General features: G+C 40.9%; 1 protein-coding gene across 2 annotated transcripts in view; it reads right to left on the reverse strand.

Moving 5' to 3' along the window:
- Positions 1-12,559, reverse strand: part of SYNE1 (spectrin repeat containing nuclear envelope protein 1) — a 525,017-nt gene that overhangs the window by 112,394 nt on the left and 400,064 nt on the right. For both annotated transcript variants that reach the window (XM_054490749.2, XM_054490748.2), the window contains exons 106-112: positions 11,340-11,459; positions 9,036-9,236; positions 6,319-6,492; positions 3,608-3,739; positions 2,895-3,091; positions 1,455-1,587; positions 566-748 (exon numbers count right to left, since the gene is read on the reverse strand). In XM_054490749.2, the coding sequence (XP_054346724.2) occupies positions 566-748; positions 1,455-1,587; positions 2,895-3,091; positions 3,608-3,739; positions 6,319-6,492; positions 9,036-9,236; positions 11,340-11,459 (1,140 nt within the window). The remainder of the gene's footprint in view (positions 1-565; positions 749-1,454; positions 1,588-2,894; positions 3,092-3,607; positions 3,740-6,318; positions 6,493-9,035; positions 9,237-11,339; positions 11,460-12,559) is intronic.

Consider the following 12,559-nt stretch of genomic DNA (forward strand, 5'->3'; position numbering starts at 1 on the left):
AAAACAGAGTTTAAACAAACCCAGACAAACATTCCAATACACATACCCACACCCACATACACACATTAAAGAAATCCTCAGAGGAAATGCCTTTGGGGCAGGGCTTTGTAGCGTAGTTCACTCTTTTTTTTTTTGGAGACAGAGTCTCGCTGTCACCTCAGCTGGAGTGCAGTGGCGCGATCTCGGCTCACTCCAACATCTGCCTCCCCAGTTCAAACAATTCTGCTGCCTCAGCCTCCCGAGTAGCTGGGACTACAGGCGCACATCGCCACACCAGGCTAATTTTTTGTATTTTAGTAGAGGGGTTTCACCGTGTTGCCCAGGCTGGTCTCGAACTCCTGAGCTCAGGCAATCCACCCTCCTCAGCCTCCCTAAGTGCTAGGATTACAGGTGTGAGCCACTGCGCCCGGCCCGAGTTCACTCTTAATACAATGGGAGAGAGAAGAGGCCAGGTGTCTGGGACAAAGCTGATTTAAATTTGTGAGCAAAAGCAAATTAATGTATTTCTCCATGTCAAATAGCTTAAGTCAGCTATTTCCAACGAAAGCAATCCTTCTTGTTGTACCTGGTGGAGCTTCTCCTGGATGGCTGGGATATTGGTTAGCAGGTCAGTCCACTGGCTATCAATGTGCGAAAGCTCAGAGCGCAGCGTGGCTGTGTCCACCTTTTTTAGTCGAAGGAGCTGATTTCCAGTACTCAGAACAGATGATTTCAGGGAAGACTGGGCATCCACTTCTTTAGAAAACTCCTGAAACAAGTAGCAATGTTCAAATTAGGGTTAAATAGCCAGACCATTCATTAAAAGGAAAGCGACCAATTTAGTGCATGAAACAATTTCCTTTACATCCTGGAGGGGGTTATGCTGAACACTCAAAGAAAATGAAAGCAGTACACCCTTGCCCTCGAATGAAAGCAAACTACGAAGCCCCTACTTGAGAACTACTTGGAAGAGGCAATGTTGAGTCATTGAGCCCTATTACTCTGCATAATTATGGAGCACACATAGTCAACATTAATATATTCTCTATAGCTTCGTTTATTAAGTATATCCACTGATGGTTGACTTCCTTTCTTTTCTTTTCTTTTTTTTCTTTTTAGATGGAGTCGCTCGCTCTGTTGCCCCGGCTGGAGCGCAGTGGCGCAATCTCAGCTCGTTGCAATCTCCGCCTTCTGGGTTCAAGCGATTCTCCTGCCTCAGCCTCCTGAGTAGCTGGGATTATAGGCACGTACCACGATGCCCGGCTAATATTTGTATTTTTAGTAGAGACAGGGTTTCACCATGTTGGTCAGGCTGGTCCTAATCTCCTGACCTCGTGATCTGACTGCCTTGGCCTCCCAAAGTGCTGGGATTACAGGCGTGAGCCACCGCACCTGGCCTGACTTCTTTTCTACTGGTGTATGGGTCAGGCCTAACTTATAGGCCTGAATCAAATGCTTCAGATTCTTAGACTTACCAGGAAAGCATTTAGATGATCACGGACCATTTCCAGCTCTTGTGGAACTGTCACAGATTGCTGAGTCCAAAATTCTAGCCTGTCTTTTGCAGATTGTAACCACTGAATTAGATCTGCAGATTCACTTTGATATCTGTAAGTATATTATGGAGTCTATTAAGTAAACATTTCATCCCTATCTTCTACTCACCTACGTTACTCACCAATGCCAACAGTTTTAAAACAAGAGGTCTGAAGATTTAGAAGAAAAATGCATGAGGTTGGCACTCTGAAATTTTCTTAATATTGATACCTTTATCAAGCCTGTCTCTCTGGGTTTCCGCTGGCCTGTCTTTAAGCTGGGTATAAAAATATATTTCCCCTATTCTTTCACATTGTTGCTACTTAGAAAATATTAGATGATGGTTACAAAAAGTCCTTTGAAATAAAGGCGGCTTAGACACAGACTATGTCATTATGTAAAAATCAACCCTCCACCTCGCTGAATGCTTCCCATTGCCCTTGAGAAGCTTCCACTTCTCAATCCACATTTTCTCTTTCTCTCCCTCTTAGGCTTTACTGTGATATCTCAGACACAGTGATTAGGCAAGGGAGGGTGAAACTCAAAGGTAAGGTGCCTTATGCACCTGCCCCCTGCTCACTTTTAATTATATGTTTATATGAGTATACAAGAATCCAAGTGGGGACTTTCTACTTATCTTTTTTTTTCTTGAGACAGAGTTTCGCTCTTGTTGCCCAGGCTGGAGTGCAATGGCGCGATCTTGGCTCACTGCAACCTCCCCTTCCCGGGTTCAAGTGATTCTCCTGCCTCAGCCTCCTGAGTAGCTGGGATTATAGGCATGCGCCACCACGCCTGGCTAATTTTGTATTTTTAGTAGAGATGGGGTTTCTCCATGTTGGTCAGGCTGGTCTCGAACTCCTGACCTCAGGTGATCTGCCCGCCTCAGCCTCCCAAAGTGTTGGGATTACAGGCGTGAGCCACTGCGCCTAGCCTCTGCTTATCTTTATTTTCCAAACTATACAATAAGTTCCTAGAAGAGCCATGTCACTTTCAAGTGAATATCTACTTGCCTTATTTATTTCTATTTATTTTTGAGACAGTCTCGCTCTATTGCCCAGGCTGGAGTACAGTAGCATGATCATGGCTCACTGCAGCATCAATCTCCCAGGCTGAAGCAATCCTCCCACTTCAGCCTCTCCAGTAGCAGGGACCACAGTCATGTGCCACCATACCTAGTCCTTTTTAAATTTTTTTGTAGAGATTGGGGTCTTACTATGTTGCCCAGGCTGGTCTTGAACTCCTGTCCTCAAGCAATCATCCCATATTGGCCTCCCCAAGTAATGAGATTACAGGTTTGTGCCATCATCCCCCACCCCCACTAGCCTTATTAATACAATGCAGCACTTATCTAAAAATATACAAAACAGTCATTGTATTACCTGGTCCAGTGTTTCAATATTGTTTCCAATCTGTGAAGTTCCTTAGACACTTTATTGGTGTTACTTAGCCAGCGCTCTCCAAGTTGATTTAGTTGGCTTTCTAGATCTGAGCAGCTGATGGATATCAGAAGTCGTTTCCCATCATCTAATACTTGATATAATTTGGGCTGGTATTCATTAAGGCTAGATTTTAAATGCTAAAATCATTGAAATTATTGAGTTAAAAGTTTGGATATGCAATTTTTGTCTTTAAGAATTATAATTTCTCTGGTACCTACAGTGTTCCCATTACCTGTTATTCAAACTTAAACTATACTCACTCAAGCAACATTGAAAACTTTAAGACGTTTCATCTATATTTAAGTATAGACAGTCTCCTTTTGTTGTTTATTATTATTAATTTTTGGTAGTGACTTTAGGTGGATTTAAAACTGTCAAATTATTATTTCAAGAATTGTGTGGCATCAGCATAAACTACAGAAAATGCCTGGTGGAGGCTGAATTTTCAAAAAGAGCTCTCATTAAAAAAAAGAAAAAAGAAAGACTTTTAATAATGTCCAACTATAAATGACAGAAACATTATCTCCTTTCAATGTCAATAACTTGAAAGAAAAGTAAAAGTATTAATAAAATAATTGATCACAAGTTTGTTTACATTCTGTTAAAAGTTTTGGTAAGTTTCTAATGGCAATGAGGCGGCTTGTAACACCAACCTGGTAGAGTGTTATGCGGTCAATAAGCCTGTCCTCGTTCTCCTCCACCAGACCCACGCTTGGGATGCTGCTTTCCACCACCTCCAGCTGTCTGCCGAGCTCCTGCTGGTCCTCATCCAGATGGGACCACGTCTAGAAACACAAAATGAGTCTGTGAGCTAAAAAAACCCTTATTAGGGAAAGACATTCTTCCTTGGGAGCAAAATACGTGCTTGACAGTTTCTCCTTAAAGTTATATCAGAGATGTTTGCGTTGGGGCTTGCTTTGGGAAGCAAAAGATGGCTTTAAAGCAAGTAATCAAATGGTGACCTTTGAAAGCATTGTGAATGGGCTCTGGAATCTGCCACTAAGCCCCTTTATGACTGTGCGTAAGCTACTAAACTCTGTACCTCTTTTCCATATATTACAATGGGGATAATAATAGCTATCTTCTCCATCATGAGGATTAAATGGAATAATGTAGGCCTTGTACCTTCTATTGGGTATGCACTTTTTTTTTTTTTTAAGATAGGCTCTCACTCTGTTGCCCAGGCTGGAGTACAGTGGCACAATCATGGATCACTGCAGACTCGAACTCCTGGGCTCAAGGGATCCTCCTGCTTCATCCTCCCAAGTAGCTGGGACCACAGGCGCATTCCACCACACCAGGCTAATTAAAAACAATTTTTTTTGTAGAGATGGGGGTCTCACTATGTTGTCCAGGCTGGCCTCAAACTCCTGGCATCAAGATATCCTCCTGCTTCAGCCTCCCAAAGTGCTGGGATTGCAGGCATGAGCCACCACATCTAGACCAGGCATGCATGGTTTTATTCTTTACCACAGTAAGGATTTCAGTCAAAAGGATGGGGATGTTTGCCTTTCATGTAACGAGTAAACAAAACAATTACATTTGCATATGAAACAGATATCTATAAATATGAATATATAGTCTATATATTCTATTAAAGAAAAATATCAAATCACTTATTCCTAAGTTCAGACTTTTATTTTATTTAAAACTGGAAAACACTTTTTAAAAGATCAGTGGAAGTCTTTTCCAGTAATTTACACCATGGGTCAGCAGTTTCTCAGTGTGAGTATGCTCACTTCACTGTGCAGTTGGAGTGGCAACAGGGCACAGTAGCAGAAACCCGTGCTTTTTAAATACACTTACCAAATATCTATTGCCTGGTACTTTCAATGCCTAGGGATCTGGGAGTAAATAAAACAGACACAAACCCAGGCCTTCTAGTGAGGAGAGACAGGCAATCAATAATAAACAATAAACCAAAAACAAACAATAAGTTGTATGGTATAATAGAGTTCTTGTGCTGTGGAAGAATAAAACAGAACTGGGTAGGCGTGGGAGGGAGTGCCCAGGTGTGTGCCTGGTGGGGCTACAATTCAAATGGTGTCGTCAGGTAAGTTTCATGGAGAAACACACATTTCAGGTTGTGAGGTCAGAGAGATGAAGGTGTGATCTCTGACTTTGCCACCAACTAACCACGTGTCTTGGCAAGCAGTTGCTCCCAGACTCATTGCTGAAACAGGGATTCAAAATTCTATCTCAAAGGGTTACGATAAAGATGAGATGGATTCATGTAAATGTAAGAAGTCTTGCCAGGGACCTGACATGTCAATAAAGCGTAACTATTATTACAGAGATTTTGAACGTTAAAGGTAGATGTCTCTCCAAAATATAGGGAATTCCACATCAGGGAATTCCACATCTGGGATTTGGGGGTTAGCTAGCTATGAAAATGTTGGCCCAGGGAAAATCCCATTTAGAAAAAATGCAAATATGACCTGCAGGCAACCCAGTTAAGATCAGTAATATTGTGGGAGTGGATGGGGAAGTCAACAAAGGGGAAAGAGATTATAATCTCTAAAACTTCTAAGGGAAAGAGGAAGAATGAGAAAGAAGGAACAGTTTAGGCAACTGATATAGTTACTGAAGAAAGAAAGGAGGGGACTGTTCCATCAATAATGTCCTACATTTCCACGGGGTTCTATAGCTTGCCAGTAGCCACCACTGAGCACTATTCTGTTCCAAGAGCAACCGCATTTGGGACAGAAAAAAATATTTCTACATTTTTCTTTCATTTTTTTTTTTTTGAGGCAGAGTTTCACTCCTGTTGCCCAGGCTGGAGTGCAATGGTGTGACCTTGGCTCACTGCAACCACTGCCTCCCAGTTCAAGCGATTCTCCTGCCTCAGCCTCCCAAGTAGCTGAGATTACAGGCACCCACGATGACGTCTGGCTAATTTTTTGTATTTTTAGTAGAGACGGGGTTTCAACACGTTGGTTTGTTTCACCATGTTGGCCAGGCTGGTCTCGAACTCCTGACCTCAAGTGATCCACCCGCCTCAGCCTCCCAAAGTGCTGGGATTACAGGTGTGAGCCACTGCACCTGGCCTATTTCTACATTTTTCATACTCTTTAGTAAGCTATCAGTCTGAATATCAAAACCCCAAATATCTTCACGCGTAGTCTGAAGTCAGTGTGTATCTATCTTACTTTCAACATGGCACAGCAGTTAGCCAAATGTACACAGAAAACACAGGGGGAACAAGCAACACAGAACCATAGGAAAAGTGCAGTCCTGAGCCCAAGAGCACAGCTAGTTCTGAGGTTACGTGAGGCAAACTGCATGGATAGATACGTCTTGCATTAAAGGTCTATTTTGCAGCAGGAAGTTTGCAGCACGGAAGACATGACATCAATGGTCTCACCTCTAGAATGTACTCCAGCTCCACACCCCTCTTGTGAGCCCGTTTCAGTACAGCAGAAGCCTGAGCCATCAGCTCTGTATGGAACTGGGTTTCCTTTTGGACTGCAAAGCTGATTATCTTTCTGAAGAGTGTTTCAGTCAAGATCATATGAGATTCCAGGCCCTGAAAGTATTCCTGCAATTTTTCAGGGAGAAAGAAGTCAGCAACTCATTCATATACTACGTTAGAATCAAAATTGGTTTAGGGCCGGGTGCGGTGGCTCACGCCTGTAATCCCAACAGTTGGGGAGGCTGAAGTGGGTGGATTTACCTGAGGTCAAGAGCTCAAGACCAGCCTGGCCAACATGGTGGAATCCGTTTCTACTAAAAATACAAAAATGAGCCGGGCGTGCTGGCGTGTGCCTGTAATCCCAGCTACTCAGGAGGCTGAGGCACAAGAATCGCTTGAACCTGGGAGGCTGAGGTTGCAGTGAGCCAAGATCACGCCACTGCACTCCAGCCTGGGTGGAGAGGAGTTCACACCAACCCAGGCCTGGAGCTGAGTAGACAGCTCTGCATTTCTAGAGGAGAGTGAAGAGTGAGCGAGGAGTCCTTGACCAGGACAAGGGAGGGCAGAGGGAGCAACTAGGACCAGGTGCACAAATGGGCAAAAAGGAAACACAGGGAAAGGTAGAGGTAAGAACGAGGTGGGCTCCTTTGAAGAGAGGCTCTGAATTTTCCTTTGCCAAGACGGTTGGAGCTCTGGTTGGAGACTCCGTCTCAAAACAAACAAACAAACAAACAAATAAAAACATTGCTTTCCTTCCTCCATGGCTGGGCTTGGGCTCTACTTTCTGAACTTCTAGGATGTTTGTGTGCTCATTCCATGTTGTCAAGCACAGCTTTATATGCACTGATTGATATTATAGATTTGCTTTCCTTGTATTATACCTACACATAACAGAACTGTAGGCCTTGCGCCATCCTACAAATGTTTTTGAAATGTTACTGTTTGTGTATAATAGACCCTGGAGGAAGGAGATCGAGCTTATCCCGTTTCCTATTCCCAGTACCATGATAAAATGGAAGAACTGGCAACTGATAATGACAGTTAACATTAATTATGTGCTTACTGTTTGCTAGGCACTCCATAAATACTTTATCTGACTAATCTCATCCTCCTAACAACTCTATATCTCTATGAGATAGGCAGTTTTGTTTCCAGTTTTACAGATGAGAACACTGAGCACCCCCAGTCTATGTAGCTTGCCCGAGGTCACATAGCTAGTCACGGCAGAGCTTGGGGTTCAAACCCAAGGACAGTGTGGCTTTATCTGTGCTTCTCACCAGCACTGCAGAACTCTCCCTCAGAAAATGGGCTGGTCAGTAGAAGCTAGAATCATTATTTTTAACCAACAATTACCAAATCACAGAATCCTAAAGTTGGAGGAGACTTTGAAGTTCATCTAGCCCAACATGCAATGAAAGCTGAGATTCCTTTTACAAGCCCATCTCCCCTAAAAGCCTTGGCTGGACTACTCATAGCCAGAAGGACTGTCTGCTCAATGGCAGCTTACTCCTTTTATAGTTCTTTTTCTATTGAGGTTTATTTCCCTGTTATTTATACTCATTGATCCTAGTTTCCCCTCTGGAATAACTCAGAATGATCTTTTATTGCTATGGTCAACAATTTGAGAAACACCAGCTGTGAACTTTAAAGCAATGTTTTCAAAGCCAAATGATAAGGCTTTAATAAATCATGAAGCTTTGGACAAAAACGTCTGGGAAAAAATAGGAAGAACAATTTGAAAAAGACAAAAAAAAATCCACCTTTACAAGCCACCAGAGAGCTACACAATGGTAGAAGATTTAAACTTCTATAACCCAATGGGATTTTTTTCGTTTCCCTACAGGAAATTCCCATAGTCTAGAAGGCTGGGTTTCTGGACTGGCAAAATTGCTTTCCGTAATCATTGCCAATAATGCAAGAGCTCTGTGTGCGTGCGTGCGTGTGTGTGTGTGTGTGTGTGTGAAATAGGCATTCTTCTACCATGGAGTAGTGTCCAACCTGAGCTTGGCCGTGGCATACAACGATGGAGTGATTTTGGGCCTCCCAAGTTTGATTACATAGTAAATGGCCTTGCTGTTCCCAGGAAGAAAGTCTGAGGTCTACAGCAACTAGAGGAGCATATGTATAAGGGTCAGAGGATCTAAACAATGCACGTAAAAGACACCAACCCAACCCTGGAGCTGAGTAGTCTGCATTTGTAGAGGAGAGCAAGGAGTGAGCGAGGAGTCCTTGACCAGGACAAGGGAGGGCAGAGAGAGCAACTGGGACCAGGTGGACAAATGGGCAAAAAGGAAACACAGGGAAAGGTGGAGTTAAGAATGAAGGTGGGCTGCTTTGAAGAGAGGCTCTGAGTTTTCCTTTGATATTAGCTCATCTAGGGAGAAAGCCTGGCTAATACTAGTGAGGAACTGATCAGTAAAATTACAGGTAAGTTGATTTTCTTTTTTAATTTCCAACATTATAGAAACATACCCCCTATAATTTCTCTGTGCTACTGAAAGCCAGTGGGTTTGAACATACATTTTCTGACCATTTTAAAGAATAACTTATACAAGTAAGAACTCATAAAAGACTGAGAATATTAGGTTTTACTAAATATATATCAGGGTTTGAGAGCATGCTTTCCAATTACATTTTCTCTCTCTCTCTCGCTCTTTTTTGTTATGTACCTTATGTTTGTCAAGTAGTTGCTGAATTTCCTCTTTGGAAGACACGATGATTTTCTGGTCTCCTGCCATCTTCTCCTGACCAGTTTCTAGCAGGTCAGCCAGATCTTGTAGGGCCCTCTCATACTGGCTCTTGAGTGTAAGGTTCTGGTTCAGACCACTCCTCCGGGAGCCAATGGTCATCATCAGTTCATCATACATGTCCTAAGAAGCAGAGACCACAAGACTCACTCTCAATTCATATTCTGGCAACTCTAAAAGCATATGAACTATGAACGCACTAAGCCCAAGACCCAACCAAGAAAATAACTTCAGGGATGTGCCCTGTGGAAATGCTCTGCCTGTAAGCTGTCTGCTTGTCTTTCCTATGAGCCTTACTTTGAAAACATGCTTCAAAAAGAAATGACCTTTGGACTTTTATTCTCATGCCTATGATATTGGTTGTGACTTTACAGTGTCTTGATACCTGGTGGTTCAAGTTCTCTCATTAATCTTATTTGGTATTCTTATCTTGTTGTTTTAAATTTTATTTTATTTCTAACTGACAATAAAGCATAATGGAGAAACTGAAAAAAACTGAATTCATAAAAATGTAAGTATGAAGTCACTGAGTGAAAGGATAAAATAAATATTCAATAAATAATGTGGAAACAATTCAACTCTTTGAAGAAAAATAAAGTCTTATCTCATGCCACATACCAAAATGCAACTTAGATTGATTACAAAATAAAAATTTAATAAGTTAAAATATGAAAGGAAATAAAGATGTGTCTATAAAAAATAAGCTTAATATTTTAAGATTTTAAAGGACATGTAAAAGTGTTTCCTAGAAATGATATATGAGGTAGATTTGACAACTGTTTTCTCAGGATATCAATAGCTTATGATGAGATGTGGGGTAAAACTGTTGAAAAACTGTCCATGTGGCTGAGGGACATGTCATAGAAAATGTAATTCCCATTTTTACAGTGTTCTCAACATTCATATAATTTCAGAGCAATTGAATATAATATTCTTAACATTTTCCTGCTAAATAATAATCATATTAGGGACTATCCCTCAAACAAAGAGCTAGAGAAACAGGGGAGTTTAATGTGAGCAGAAAAGAGTTTCAAACTTAAGAAGGCAATATTTTTGCCAAATATGGTGGAGTAAATAACTATTTAAACTGGAAAGGCATTTTAGGAGATGATGACACACCAAACACAAAATTTATTTGAGGCATATGGATCTGATTAACATATCATATTAAGGTTTAGCAGGCCAAAATGGTTCAATCTGGAAGAGTTCAATTTTAATGCCTATTTACGGCAATGACATTTGACTTTTATACCTGATGCTTAAGCATTGTCAGAAAACTGTCTAAAAAAGTACAAAGTGGGGGAGGTGGGCTTATGACATTATGAAATGTTAGATAAAGGATAGATACAGTTAAAATAAAAATGTTCTTTTGTTTATAAGGTCTATTTTATTTTCTCAAAGAAAGAACTCACAACCCTGTACTGGACTGAGGTTACTAATTCTCAATAGTTTTGCACACAGAGAAAATCTAACGTGTGTGTCTGTGTGACTGTACACAATTGTACACAATTTCTTCTTGATCAAACATAACTGTATTGCCTAGCTGATGCTAAATTTGTTGGTCTAATATCCAAGGATCTTCTTCCTATCCCAATATCAGATTCTTGCCTGCATGTCATATCTAGGAAAGGAAATTAACCTAAAGCGTTATTCTCTATTCCTGAAGGATGACAGGAAGTCTGTTTAGATTTCAACTACCTTCTAGTTTAATTTTTGTTGTTGTTGTTGTTCTAGAATTGAAACAATGTCTCTATTCCATTCAAACATATATGGAGGATAAACTATAGTTCTTGCCTTAGAAAAAAACACATTCTAAAAAGTATTACTTTGATTATTTGCTTTTCAAAATAGTATTTGAAGACATAGTGCAATATGAGGGTAGATATCCCTTTTTTAAATTTTTCTAGGTAGGACTAAAAATTATTCTATTTTCTACAGTAGAAAATAATATGCTACAACTAAACTATACTGTAATGCTTAACCATGAGAATAATAATAAAGTAACTGTCAGAAAAACATATGAATCTTAGAAGCATGAAAACAACTCATTTCCTTGTACTAAACATGTTAAGCTTCAGAAAATTTTCTAGGAGTCACTTGGCAGAAAGATTAGGACCTAAGTGGCATGAATTTTATAAAGAAAGCCAAGAAAAATAAAGTGATTTTTTTCTCGACTTCAAGTTTGATGTACCCCTGCAGCTGAATACTACTGGCTGAAGGCTGCACCTGGAGCTTGGAGAGTTCTTGCATGGACGGCTGCTCGACCTGTAACTTGTCACCACGCCTCTTTAATTCAATGATTCCTGCATCCAATTCTTTGAGTCCATCTTCAGCCTGTTGTATTGCCTAGGTAAGATCCATGACATGACATTTTATTAAAACTCCCATGAACAATTTCCCCACGGAAGATGTGATTATTGTATCTCTTTCTGTGTTTCTCTTCTCCACGTAAAACATTCTCAATATATACAAAAGGAATCATTTCAATAAAACAAACCGAAAGCCATGTTCAGAGGGTATATAGAAAACAGAAGAAGGCCCCTTATTAGTACAGAGCAGTTATCTTACAGATAATGAGGCAGGAGAAAGTCAGGGTAGAGGGCTGGGAGAAGGATGTCTTGCTTAAACAAAAAAGGGAGTTTTTGAAAAGCAACAGTTAAAAAAAGGAGCATCATTTAGGACATAGTTAAAAAAAGGTATTTGCCTGAGATTTTCTAAGGGACCATGTTCTGCTGTCCTTGAAACATAGTTGTGAGCATCTTTGGAGAGAGATTCAGTGAGGCGACAAAACATATATTACAGCATGGTCAAGGAATCTGTGCTCCTTGTTGTGAAGTGGAAAATCAATCAGTCAACAAGTATTCAAGTGGCTGCTATTGCTAAGCCTTGTCTTCCCAGTGTGAGGTCTGTAGAAGCAGAACAAGATCTCATCCTGTCCTTCAAGGAGTTGATGGTCTGGTTAGGAAGCCAGAGTAAACAGAGAAAAATAAAGCAAGGCTGAATATAAGTAAATACTAAACTCGATAATGCAACTCATCCCCATTAGCGGAGACCAGAGAAGGGAGATACCAGACCATAAATCCTGGAGCAGCCTAAGCAGGCATTTGGAAAGAGGGCAACAGAGGTTGCCCCTGAAGGAGGACAAAAGCAAGACTCCAGATGGCAGATGAAACACATGTGTCCAATGTTCTCTTTCCTGAAAACCCCCTACAGTCAGAGTGAGTATTTTGTTTGCTTGTTTTTTGGCATATTTTTCCCCATAAATCTAGACAAAGGAACAGAAAAGAAAACAATGCCAACAATATGTTGGGAGCTAGAAGTCAAAAGAATACATGATAATTGACTTAGGAAATATGGGGAAGCTGAATTCTAAACCAGTGGAGGATCTCCGCCACCACTTCAGAGCAACAGAAATCTCTGGAACTCTGGGTGAAGTAAGCTGGGGT

The sequence above is a fragment of the Pongo pygmaeus genome, chromosome 5 (genome assembly GCF_028885625.2).
Source record: "Pongo pygmaeus isolate AG05252 chromosome 5, NHGRI_mPonPyg2-v2.0_pri, whole genome shotgun sequence".
Lineage (NCBI taxonomy): Eukaryota > Metazoa > Chordata > Mammalia > Primates > Hominidae > Pongo > Pongo pygmaeus.